This window comes from Lasioglossum baleicum, chromosome 2 (genome assembly GCF_051020765.1).
Source record: "Lasioglossum baleicum chromosome 2, iyLasBale1, whole genome shotgun sequence".
NCBI classification, from domain to species: domain Eukaryota; kingdom Metazoa; phylum Arthropoda; class Insecta; order Hymenoptera; family Halictidae; genus Lasioglossum; species Lasioglossum baleicum.
In genome coordinates this window covers 10,031,749-10,045,667 of record NC_134930.1, presented here as the reverse complement: position 1 = coordinate 10,045,667, position 13,919 = coordinate 10,031,749, and the positions used below count along the sequence as shown (strand labels likewise).

At 43.8% G+C, this 13,919-nt stretch overlaps 1 protein-coding gene across 1 annotated transcript; it reads left to right on the top strand.

The window, feature by feature from the left end:
- Positions 1-253: 253 nt before the first annotated feature.
- Positions 254-13,377, top strand: LOC143219641 (protein jim lovell-like). The gene is made up of 3 exons (XM_076445545.1): positions 254-1,589; positions 8,190-8,555; positions 9,484-13,377. Exons 2-3 carry the CDS (start codon positions 8,365-8,367, stop codon positions 11,453-11,455), a joined length of 2,163 nt encoding a protein of 720 aa, XP_076301660.1. The 5' UTR covers positions 254-1,589; positions 8,190-8,364; the 3' UTR covers positions 11,456-13,377.
- The last annotated feature ends 542 nt before the right edge of the window (positions 13,378-13,919 follow it).

The window sequence follows — 13,919 nt, the reverse complement described above, 5'->3', positions numbered from 1 at the left end:
TGTTTAAACATGTTTAAACAATCATAATGTATTAATATTGGATATCACTGTATTCGGGAAAGTCTACAGAATCGTTTGCTGTAAACAACAATTCAATATCTTTTATAATAACATCACAATATTTGTTTAAAGTTGAAAAATATGTTTTTTTTCAAAGCCATGATTTTCAAAAACTGGACGTATAGGAAAAAAATGGAAAACAGATTCGTAATCAGCGCGGAAAACTCTACATATGTATAAGAATCGCATAGTGGGAATCGAAATACTTTTTGGCTGTTGGACAATGTAATTGCGCTAATTAAAAGACTCCGAAGATTTTTTTGTTAGTATTAAACAATGTTTTACTTCGGTGTGCACAATGTTATAAACAGATTGCAGATTTTACGACAAAGTACGACAAGTATTATTTTAAAAATAAAAACGTGGGGTAAAAAGAAATGAATGCCTACGAGGTTTCTATGTATATCTTTTAAATAGCACCTTGACTGCCGCACTAATCCCCATAAAAGTGACCCAAAATCAATAAAAAGTAACCCGAAAAGTTCATTATAAACGGGTTGCCGATTTTACACATTTATGGCAGCCCAATGGGTGGGTATAATCCCAAACAATAAAAACCTGGGAACAATGTAAGGATACCGATACATTACCTACAGCTTAAAAAAATTGTTAAAGAGGGTAATAATTGTTTGGTTTGGAAAACATTTGGTTGGAAAGAAAGTTCTTTGGGGTTTTTATTATAAAATCAAAATAACAAAAACCGTAAAAACATTCTTTCCGATCTAATATACATATAAAAATGTGGTAAAATCTACTAATTACAGGAATTACATGTGTGTACGACCTTGCAACTCGTAGATCCTAACAAAAATTGTTTTACTTAATTAGATTGCAATAAAAATTGATTTTTCAAATTTGATAAAAAGTTCTGTGAACCCTTATAATGATGGTCGTGACACCACCAGCGTAGCAGTGAATTTTAGTTAGTTTGCCTTAAAATGCACAACAAGTCATAGTTAACGCACAACGTATCTAAATAGTCCGACGTCAAATGGTTCCTACTAAAACGAAATTAGTATTGTAAATGTTTGACATCGAACGTTTCATTGCGACAGAATGAATCCGTACCGCAAGAGTCTAGAAACTCGTCGAAGAAACGATCTATCCAAGCACGGTATGTAGTAAATCCCTAGGATCTAGCGGTGCCTCGATTACAAATCCTTCGGCAAGCGTGAAACATGCCGGAACACACCCCGTGCCGAGGGAAGTGGCCACAGTCGGTCGTCGTCGGGCAAAGGGGCTCGCAGGTTAACGAGCAGGTGTATTTCTCCCGAAGGCAGTGATATTTAGGGCAGGAAGAAGGCAAGGAAGGCTACCGGACCTCCGGTAGGTAGAGAATCCGCAGGTATCTACGCGAGGGTGTCTCGAGAGAGCATGGGCAAAACGGTGTGTCTAACCGGCTAGGGCTAGGAGGACGGTAAACATTCGACGGTGGCGTGGGTGCACGTTGCGAGGCAGTGTCGAGGCAAGAGGGCAAGAGATAGTAGAGGCAAGAGACAAGAACAAGGCAACAAGAGGCAGGAGGCAAGGTAAGGGACACACGTATGTACATGTTGAGCAAAAAGATTGAACAGGACAAGAGAGGAGAAGGAGGGTCTGCGATGGGCTGGTACCCACCCAGTTGGAGGTGGCACAATGGTTCATGAGTATAAAAAAAAAAAGTGCTCTCAATTTATACCAGTCTTTAGACCAGCGTCTACTTCTTTTTTTAAAGTTTTTTATTAACTTTTTAAACCATTTTAAAAAGTTAACCTCTAATTTGAAATTCGCCACGTCGTGTCGTAACAAATGCGTCACAATGCGCAGTCGCCGTATTGATAGCTTGATTGGCGAGATTATATTGAAGCGTATTGACGGGAGCTTCAATATTATTGTCAATCTACATTGACAATATTATTGAACGTCTAGGGGCCGCTTTAGAGCGGCAGGACACACGTCAGAGGTGCCGTGAGGTGGTGGTGGTAGGGTTCCTTCGCGCGGGTCGGTAAAGTGACGAAGAGGAGGCGGCGGTGGTGGTAGCGGGGAGCGGGACGGGGGGCAGGAGGGATAGACGGTAGAATGGGGAGGAGGCCCCGTGGTAAGAGAGAGGGAGGTTGGTTAGTTAGTGCGCGCGTTAGTGGAGTGTATCGTATAGTATCTAGGAGAAGAGACGACATCTCCCGAGAGGGAGGGAGAAGATTAAGGTGCGAGAGGGGGGTGGGGATCTTAGGAGGGGCATCTAACGTCACGGCGCATGCGGCGGGCATTCACTCACCGGCCGTCGCCGACACCGCTGTGCCGCGCACGCAATCCACACGATACGGTCAGTTTTCTCTTTGCAAAGTTTCTTCGATTTCTTTTTTGTTGCTGGTGACACCTGATTGTTCTCCTTCGTTCAGTTATCATGTTTTGACGTGTTTCGTTCATTCCGTCTCTTTCATTTTCTTATTTTTTTTTCCTCGTTGGTTCTAACTTTTTCGTTTTGATCGACGATCTATCGAGAGATCGTATCCGCTCCATCGAAGACGATCGGTGCCGAAAGTGTTCGCCAAACGGAAACGATTGATCATCCCCGTGGCCGGCTGATAACTGGTACCAAAGTGATATCGACTATATTCTATGTATAGTGGATACGCGGGTACACACACCGGGGGTGTGCCCCGGGAATCGCGAACCAATCCGATTCTTCTCTGAACACGTTTGTGCTTTTATCGAGAAGACGATTGGTTACAGTGAGGAATCAGCTGATCGTTTAGGGGCGCCACGCTCTCTTATCCTTTCTCTATCTTTCTCTCTCTCACTCTCACACACACACACATACACACTCACTCACACTATCACGCGCGCAATCCTCTGTCTATCCTTCGGCGACGTCTTCTCTTCCCCTAACACACACACACACACGGCAGCTACCACGCGGCCCGCCGCCGGCTGTGTTTAGCTTTTCTGCCAACGAAGCATCCGCGCTCCAGTCGCGCGTTACCCTGTCGGACCATCGTACCTATAAGTCACCTTCCCGATCTCCTCATATTGTAGACACATGAGTACACAACGGGACAGTGCCTGGAGAGATCGCTCCACAATGAAGTGAGAGAAGACGAGCTGCTCGCTTGCCGCTTGCCAACGAACGCGATGGTGTATTCGCCATCCAAGTGACATGTGTGTTTTTTCCGGCTCATCTTAGTTATTTCATATGCAAAATGGACTGTGCTCTGTGATCTTATGTTCAGCAAAGATCGTTGCTACCGGCTCGCCGGAAACCACCGTGTGTACGCTCGATGCCACGTCGAGATCGGAATGCGAGGTAACGAATTACGAATTGATGTGTGATCGTTCACAAGGATTTGGTTCGTATTTGCATTATTCACGAAGCAAAACTATCGGAAACAGCATCGTTAGATTGTGAATACGCTGATGGTCGGATCAGTATCAACGTAGCGGACGAGATCGGTATTGTTATTAATTAGTCCGTTTCGGTAATCGGCAGTGTAGAGAAGACTTCACATGAATCTCTGGTGTCGACTAATCCGGGCCGTAATTAACGTACGATTTCGAATTTCGTTCCGGGTGAAAACGACTCGCCATCGTTGCGGGAGGACAACGAAGGACATTAACATATCGAGAGTATACACGGTTTGATAGATATTTGAACGCGCTTTTTCTCGAACACGTGCAAGCTCGACAACAAAGTTACGAAGAGTTTTCGACAGGCGCACAGTGACGTAGCACAGGATCGCGAAGCCTGAGGATTCCGTCTGACCCTCGGCGAACCAACCCTGGAACAATTTTTTTTCTTTTTCCGCCGTAGTTTTTATCTCGTCGAAACTGCGATTCGTGTCTGTGAATAAATCCACCGGGTAAATGTTTCGCGTTCCCCGGTGTTTGCCTGTTTTCCGTAGTAGGTACGCGCGCGCGATGTTGCGGGGTGTTTTCGCTGGTGGTCATCTTCTTTCGTTGACTTTCAGGTGGTTTTCGTGTGCCGCAAACCCCGTGAAAATTCAGTCTGCTCGGTAAATCAAGGCTTATTCGATGCGCACTGTTTACCCCCATAGAGGAATTCAAGTTACAGGTCGAATTGATGATAGAGACGTACATTATCTCGAAAGACAGTTGAGTAAATCGTAAACATCGATAGCATACGAGGCGAAATGAGAAAGCTTGCGCGCGCTCCGCGAATCGACTCCGAGTATGTTGTTATGATATCTTGAGTGTGCATGCGAAATCCGTAACATTTGCCCTAAGATCGTGCGAACATTTTTGCAATAACGTTTCATGATTTCTTTGCAATTTTTACGTGAGGTTTAGACAAAATGTAAGCAGATGAAAGTAGAAACTTTAATATCATGGTTAGTTATCCGTGAATTTATCTAGTGAATAATAACAAACATAGAGAGAGAAGTATGCGAATTCCATGGCCGTGATCAATATTAAATATATTAACAGCTGCGGCAATTTCAATAATAACAGTTCTTCTAGGGAACAGTATTTATCTGACTGGTGACTTCAATGCTTGATTTTGACGTGCAAATATTTCCAAAATCGAAATAAGCAGGCGACACGAGTCTAAACAATTCATTGTTTCCAAACACGTAGTGTATTTGTGATCTGTGTATCCCGTAAACTTGTATAGTGATGTTCACACACAAAATATTATACATATTAGAAGTACAGAAAACGATACTCGAATGAATAAGCATACAAACACGCTAATACTTATTTTGCATTACTCTAACAACTTCTATTAGCTCCAAAATGTAATGAAACTCTGCACTGATAATATAATCTCCGTAACAGCGGAAAGTAATTCATAGTAAATCATTTTATAACGGTTCAAGTGGCAAAGTAAACAATGACAAAGAATCACGTAAAAAGTTTAATTATTTTGTCACATGCGTGTTATATCGACGATAAAGCCTTATTTATTTATTTAAGCAGGTCCTTAATTATGAAAATCACGTTTTCAAGATTTAGACAATATATTATATTGTCTGAAAAACAATTTCAGATCGTCGTGTTAACATTTGCAAAGTATTACGATCATAGACATTTTGATTTTGTAGTATATTGTACAAATTGTCGCTAAAGTTTCTAATTTACTACACAGAGTAACAGCGGATAGCAAATTGTATTTCGTAAAATATCTTGCAGTTTAAAACTTTTGATCACTGCAGAGGCATTGCCATTTTAAACATTATTTCTTAAATCGACTTGATAAACTACGAAGCGTAGTCATTGAAAATTACAATTTAAGAAAGAAACACAGCTTCGTTGTCAATATTTTAACAAATAGCCACATGTTGGAATTGTTCTAAAATTATTCTATAAAGTATTCAACTTTTCCGTAAAATTTCTAATAACAAGCGCGCTATGAGCTACAAAAAGAGTATTTTTTACAAATTCCGGAACAGCAGGAGACAATTAATGGAAACCATCATGTGTCGCAATACATATTTCAAAACTTTTCTATCACTGCGGATTTTTCATTATGAATTTTCCTACCACAATAATTGCTTCTTTCCAGCGACGAGAAAAATGTTACTAAATATTCCATATGTAGATACCGAACAATTTCTGAATGTGCTAAAATATCAATATATAATTTAAATTTATTGCTAAATTAATATCTGTCTTCGCAGAAACTGAGAATCAATGATATAGTAAATACAGTGGTCGGCACTGCGGATTAGATTTTTCAGGCCGCTGGCGCATGGCGGCTCGCGCCGCGCCGCCTCCTTTCACCGGCCGCACATCTCGTTCCCTGTAACGGCCCTAGTCCTCTAGGCAGCTCAGGCCCGTACCTATCCCAGACCGTATGAACTGCGCGTGGCGCATTAGGGCGACACCCGTATCAATAGGTTTCCACATTACCATTGAGGTACTATTGTCAATGCGTTTTTTTTATGTGGTAACTATGGTATTATGTAGGCATATTCCACTCTGTTGCATGACAATTTCTGAAACTAACTTTGAACAATAAACAGGGGAAAGAGAGAGAGAGAGAGAGAGAGAGAGAGAGAGAGAGATAACTTTGACAAATACAGTGGGTGTACAAAGTATTCGTACACCTTTTAAAAACTAATGACTTTTTTATAATTGTACCAAACGACCTGATTTTTTATAATCAATTAGAAGCATTGGTTTACGAAATGATATACAAAAAAGATTTTCCAGAAATTATAATTTACAAGGTTACATGCAAAAATAAAAAAGGGATTCTTTACAAATTTTTTATTGGGGCCCTTGAAGAAAATTTCAAATATTTGTTTTGTAGATCTACAGTAGTGACACACATGCTGAAAATTTCCTCGAAATCGAGCTACAAGCGGTTAAAAATGGTGAAAATCGTAGTTTGACACGACTTTTTATCAATTTCTGCTTCAAATCCACAGAATCGTACATCTTTCGATGCGTGTCATTTTTTCCTACATCAACGGATTTCGTTGAAATTTTTAGGATGTGTATAACTATTATAGATCTACAAAACATATATTTTAAATTTTCATTAGGGACCCAAATAAAAAAGTTTCAAAAAATGCCTTTTTTAGTTTTGTATGTAACCTTGTAAATTATAGTTTTTGGAAAATCTTTTTTGCATATCACTTCGTAAACCAATGCTTCTAATTGATTATAAAAAATGAGGTCGCTTGATACAATTATAAAAAAGTTATTAGTTTTTAAAAGGTGTACGAACACTTTGTACACCCACTGTACTTCTTAATTCCATTGCCAAAATTTTAAACAGCCATCCAGACAAACTTCTTCGTCTACGTTTAGATGTACTCGGAATATCAGATATATCGAACGAAAGATTAGATGTCGCGGCTCGCATCGCAGACGATATAGACTGTTTAAAATTTTGGCAATGGAATTAAGAAGTATTTGTCAAAGTTATCTCTCTCTTCCTTGTTTATTGTTCAAAGTTAGTTTCAGAAATTGTCATGCAACAGAGTGGAATAGGCCTACAGGGGATACCACATAAAAAAAAACGCATTGACAATAGTACCTTTATGGTAATGTGGGAACTTATTGATACGGGTGTCGCCCTAATGCGCCACGCGCAGTTCATACGGTCTGGGATAGGTACGGGCCTGAGCTGCCTCGAGGGCTAGGGCCGTTACGGGGAGCGAGACGTGCGGTGGGAAAAGGAGGCGGCGCGAGCCGCCAGCGGCTCGAAAAGTTTCATCCGTGCCGACCACTGATATTGTAGTATAAAAACGCGCGCCATTACTCGCCACGCCATTATTGCCGCGCCATTTTTACGTTAGCAAAACTCGCGTTTTTTCTTCTAGAAAAACAAGCAAAAAAAATAGTTTCATTCACTATTTTCCATACTGGACATGTTAGGAACAGATTGGAAGCTCGTTGCTGTTCAACCTTAAATCATAATTAATCTCCTTTCCCCCCCCACCCCTGAATTGTTTTCCTAATGTTTCGCAAGCATTGCAGCTACTTTGAGCGGGATCAGAAGTATCGGTGATTTCTAATCCCTGATGTAGCTAGCTAGAAGTATCAGTCTGTCTTTGGACCTTCGATGAAGCTAGGTAGATGCATTCGTATATTTTAACCCCTGATGAAGCTAGTTCGAAGCATCAGTCTGATCTGTGATCACCGATCGAGCTAGCTAGAGGTATTAGTGTCTGCTAACCCTTGCCGATAGCAAGCTACAAGTATCAATGTGTTTTCTGACCCCTGATGGGGATGGCAACAAGTATCAGTGTTTTCTGATCCCTGACGAAGCTAGCTAGAAGTGTTAGTGTGTTGTTTGGCTTCTAATAAACCTAGTTAGAAGTATCGATGTGTCTTCTGACCCCTGTTGAAGCTAGATCGAAGTATCAGTCTGTCCTCTGACTTCCGATGGCACTAGCTAGAATATTTGTATTTTTTAATCCCTGACAAGTATTAGTGTGTGGCTTGAAAAAGCTAAGCTAGAAATACTTATATCTTCTAACTCTTTATGAGGTAGCTAGAGGTATTAGTATGTCTTCTAATCGTTGCTGAAGGCTAACTACAAGTATTAGTGTTGTCTTCTGGCCACCGATGAAGCTAAGCTTCCCAATTGTACATGGTTCAAGAAAGGCTCGGATCTCTGTATCCTCGACGATGTTTGAAGTCGTCAGGACGATTCACCATGTGATTTGTTTTGTTTCCAGGAGAACAGCGCCGTTCAAGATAGTGTCTAAGGGGAGGCATCGTTCACGGTACGTGCGTGGCCATTCGCGTGCGTGCATGGAAAATAAAGACGGCCGCAGAACCCCGAGGTACGAAGGAGCACGAGGCCGAGCAAGGTGGCTTCGCTAACGACACGAGCGGCGCGGCGGTGAAAAAATGTCGAGCGCCGCGTACAGTCCCGATGGGATGGCTTCGCAGTGGCACTACTCCCTACGATGGAACAATCATCAGGCCCACATACTTCAGGCTTTCGAGGCACTGCTGCACGCCGAGATACTCGTCGACGTGACCCTGGTCTGCGCCGAGACCAGCCTCAGGGCGCACAAGGTTGTCCTTAGTGCCTGCAGGTACGAAATGGTCATACACTGTTTTCTTGTTTGTCCATCGTGCTTGCTGTCCATTATCGGGACGCTGTTCTTCTCCTCTCGATACACGAACGCGTCCCGATCGGTGTTCTTTTGTGTGTTTTCTGTGTTTCTCTCTGGGGGCCGTGTGCTTTACTAAACGACGCGATGGCTTCGCCTATCAGCCGAGGATCGCGCGCGTTAACACCTCGACTACCGTGTCATCCGTATTTGGCTGACACAATCATTTGTCTGGATTTCAAGATAGACTTTACTGAAATTCTTTACGGCGCAAGCAGACTGCAAGAGGGTTGGAAGAACAGTTAATATTATAAATCTAAACTTCAGTTCGTGTAGTTTCATAAAAATATACTATTATTATTAAAGGAGAGAAATTGACGTTCTTCGTATTACAATCGGCGAGGTACCGACGACGTACGCTGTCTAACATTTATCAGATACCTTATAGTCAGAATAGATTATACATAACTAGACTGCGGATGTTTATGAATTTATAGAAAAATTGAGTAGATAAAATTCAAAATTGTTGGAAAATTTCTGAAATTGAAAATGTCAATTGTATATGATTTCTCCTCTATTAAAATCATTAAGGGAAGAAACAACATTGAATTTGATTTCTAATTCTTGCAATCGATGCAGACAATTTTTATTTTGCATAAAGATCCCGCAGTCTATACATAACTATTACAAGTTTGAATAACCCTTCGTGAACAACGCCTAATCGACGGATTCTCTTTCGGTATTACGGACCTGTTGATGATTTAGAGTTTTTCATATTTTTCGTAGCTGTCTTCAAATTCTAGAAAGTAAACAATGACGTCGTGCCCGGTGGTGGTTAATTAAAGAATCCTGATCCCATACTATCGCATCGATAACACCATGTAGTAAGACGATGCGTTTACGTTTTCAGTCCGTTCTTCGAGAGGATATTCGCGGAGCACCCCTGCAAGCACCCGGTGATCGTGTTGGAGGACTTCCCAGGTCATGAAGTTGCAGCGCTGATCGACTTCATGTATCGCGGCGAGGTGCGTGTTGGACGCGAGGAACTCCCAGGACTGATGCGGGCGGCGGAAAGTTTGCAAGTGCGTGGATTAGCGTCATCTGAGCCGAGGCTGGTGTCCCCACCGGAAACACCGACTGCCGATCTGCTTCTTGGTGAACCGTCGACGCCCGAGGGCGCCAGGCACAGTACCCCTGAAGAGGATGACGACAATGCGTCGCAGAGCACGGCGCCGCCATCCACGCGAGAACCAATGGCGACCACGGCGCCAACGATCTTTCATCCGGCGAGGGATCATCGCGACAGATTACCACCGCACATTAGTCACTTGAACTTTGGGATGCGCGAGCTACGGGAGAGCTGCGGATCGCCGTTGTTACCTCGACGAAAACAGGCACGACCGCAGAGAAGATCCGGCGAACTAGTACCGCAGGATCTCAGTCAACCGCATCCGCCGGCAAGCCTGAGCCCACCGAAGAGCGGTCTGGACCTGAGCAATCAGCAACAGTCGCAGCAACACCAGCACCATCAACAGTCAGCGATCTCACAGAACCAACAGCAGGAGGACATCGCGGAGAACCTCTCGATGAAGAGGTCCCTGTCGCCCAGCGGAACCGATCATCACCACATGAAGGCGGAGAGCAGCGAGACGGCAAGCACTCCGAGAGGATCGCCATTGGCCGGCACGAGTCTACTACACCCTGACGGTTCCCTCCAAGACATTCCGTCTGCGGCAGCAGCAGCGGCGGCGGCGACGGCTGCGGCAGGCTTGCCGGCGATGTCGGCATTGTCGTTGACGCCACCGCATCATCATCACAGCGAGTACCTGACGAGTTTGAGCCAGCTGGCGGCCCAGTGGTTGCCAAGTCATCCGCACGGCCAACTGCCACCACCACCACATCAGGGTCACCATCCGCGGGAAGGCAGTCCGCATGGGCCCAACAGGAGGCATTCGTATCAACAGCAGTCTCAACAACAACAACAACAACAACAACAACAACAACAACAACAAGATTCGCAGTTGACACCGCGGCGCAGCTCCGTCACGTCGATGTTTCCATTGGACAGTGCGGCGTCTCTAGGCGGAGGACTATTCCCTCACGTTGGTGCTCTTGACAGGGGGTCCCTTTTAGCGGATCTCCACGATAATTTTAAACCGGAAACGCTGCACGGACTGTTCGGCGCGGCAGGGCTCGGCGGTCATCATCCAGGGAAGAAGCCCAAGAAGCACAGGGGTGACGGCGACACACCGCGCGGGTGGGGAGAGCATGGTAGTCGAGGTTTGCCGGTAGGAAGACCGAAAGGTCAGCACAGCGCGCCCAGAGGAGGGCCCCCGAGGTCCTGGTCGAACGCGGAACTAACCGAGGCGCTTCAGCATGTGTGGAATAAGAAGATGACGACGTCGCAAGCGAGCAGAGTCTTCGGTATTCCGTACAACAGCCTTCTGATGTACGTGCGGGGCAAATACGGGAAGAGTTTAAAACTTGAACAACTCAGAAGGGATTGCACGGGCGCGACGGCGGGCGACGTCGTGATGAACTCGTTGAACAACAACGTCAAGACCGAGCAGCCGCCCACGCAAATGACCCACCCTCTTGCTGGACTACCACCTCATCCAGGCGACGACAGTGCGTTTCCTCATCATTCGTTGCTCGGAGGTAACTTACCGCAGGGTTTCTTTCCCGACTTCGCGGCGGCGGCGGCGTTCCCCGTGCCAGTTAGTATGGTGCATTTACTACCGCCGAGCGAACAGAAGGCCTTCGATCCAACCGGGAACCCGGGTGGTGATGGTAGTGGTGGTGGTGGTGGCGGCGGCGATCTGTCCACGTCGCGGAGTAGTCGAACACCGTCGCCGATTGACCATCATCAGAAGTGCAGATAAAATTTAACGATCGTACGCGTGAGTATGAGAGTGACTGCCAGAAAGGCACTACGTAATAGACATATGTGATAGTGCACCCATGTGCAGACTTCAGTATTATTTTGCAGTTAACAGGGGGGCGGGGGGATACAAGAAAGGATCAGTACGTTAGTTAGGTATACTCTTTTTAATGAAAAGAAAAAGACCGAAAAAACAAACGAAATGGAGAATGAAAGCTTCGCCTGTTTCATTGTTCGCGCGCGGCCCTAGGAGATTGGGGAAACAACTCTCCTGATCGCCGATGGCACATTAGAGTGTGTCTTCTTCTTTCGTGCCCCTAGTACCCGAGACTGTCATTGTTGTCACACCGGGATTGTAGATAGAGAAAAAGGAGAACGAGAGAACGGGCAGGTGGCGTATTGATTGGTTGTGCTCTTTATTACCGCGAGACGTACGCGTACATGACTACTGATGATTACTGCGTGTGTAGTACAAGTTAGTTGAAGTTTTAACGGGTCGCGATAACTGGTTAATAAGGATTGCCCCGATAATAATAATTATTGATTCGTTATTAGAGAGATTTCGGGATACGCGTACGCATGTGAACCGTGGGGACAAATAGATTGGGGGATTGGAAGGGTGGAAAGGTTGTATTCGAAATGGTGAGAAGCACAAATTCCATCGGAACGTTATCATTATTCGTTTGTTACGCATCCACCGAATGCAATTACTAATTTTTACGTGGGTAACACTATTATTACTACTATTATCATTAATAAATTTTTTTATCGCTATTATTATTATCATCACCGCTATTATGTATTATTATTATTATTATTATTTATCATCGATTATCATTACTTCTGTTACGGATACGTAACAACACCTAGAAACGCTGCGATTATTATTACGCATTAGTTAACGGGTCGATCCCCGACTGATCGATTTACTCGCGCTTTTTATGATCGCCTCTGGCGGGATACGATCACGACATATCATTAAGTCTGTGGTCTTTTAAAAGTCGTTGACTTTTTAGTTGGTCTCCGACGCGTGTCAAAGTTGATTTTTTGGCCGGGCGACACGGTGTCTCGGGGAACGAAGTGTGACGAGGGAGGTCGCGGTTTCACTCAATCACTTGAAACTGGAAGGAATATCATGAATAAACGATCCGAAATCGAGTATCAGGTGAGCAATCCGATTCAATAAACCAGCAATAATGAACCCCGAAATAGCATTTTCTATTCGACTATCATATCGCGGATACTCATCTCATATTTAAACTGTAAGATGAATTTTATACAAACGTTTTCCCATTTGTTAGAATTTGTCAGAAAAACGGTGGACTGCTTATCGATAATACAATCCAACAAAGGTTTATTAATGTATATTCCGAGACTGATATCCTCGAACATTTTCGGATTTTCTCCTCGAGACATCGTTATACGCTCGGCCGAGATGATCCTCTTATCAAGATACTCTTTCATATTTCTTTATTCGTTAATCATCAAGTAAGGATTACTGTCATTACTATTGTTATCAGCGACGCAACAAATATCGCGATCGTTCTCATTTACATATTGTCGTCGTCGTCGTCGTCGTTGTCATTATCGCGATAACTTCGCAGCCGCCTCCACGATTCATAGTTTTTTCTACCGTCGCTGCCGCGATCGCAACTAGATTTGAAAGATATATACACTGTTACAATTGATACTACCTATCTACCGTTATACGGGCACAGTTTATATGTATACCGAATGGGACACAGGAATACGACAAACAAGAAACAGTTTGATTTTTCTGGGACTCCGCGAACCGAAGTCGCCATCTTAAGTTCCTACAGTACGAGGATGACAGTATACGATTTTATCCGAACAATACGAGAGAGGAAACAAATAATGTTGGAAACGAAGCAAATCAGTGGAGAGAGAGAGAGAGAGAGAGAGAGAGAGAGAGAGAGAGAGAGAGAGAGAGAGAGAGAGAGAGAGAGAGAGAGAGAGAGCGAGCAGAGAAAGTGGGAAAAGTATTATTTACTCGTTGACAAAAGTGGAGACAGAATGATTGAGTGTCAGAGAGGGAGAAAGAGAGCGAAAGGAATACCGAGCGATAGAAAGAGTGCGAGAGAAAGAGAGAGAAAGACGTGAAACAGAGAACGTGTACGCAAGAGAGCGATTTGCCTCCGAAAAATAATTATTTTTAATTTACGTGAGACTACACTTGTAAATAGGATCAAAGAGCGCGCAGTCGATTATTTATGCGTAATATAGACATACATATATATACATATATTATATACATATATATATTTATCGATAATTGTGCAACGTGAGCATTGTTCTTCGGATACAACCTGCAATTGAACGATAGTGAAAAATTGTGAGCAAGAGAGAGAGGGAGTACGTGTAAGTGTATGAGCGAACGCATGTGAAATACGTAAGAAAGAGAGAGATAGGGGGGAAAGAGAGGAAAAATTGTGAGCGGGTGTGTA

What these genes read in the sequence shown, in the direction of transcription:
- LOC143219641 (XM_076445545.1), top strand. Translation starts at nt 8,365, where the DNA reads ATGTCGAGCGCCGCGTACAGTCCCGATGGGATGGCTTCGCAGTGGCAC. An exon ending in GTTGTCCTTAGTGCCTGCAG is followed by an intron (nt 8,556 to 9,483) that starts GTACGAAATGGT and finishes TTACGTTTTCAG; the next exon opens with TCCGTTCTTCGAGAGGATAT.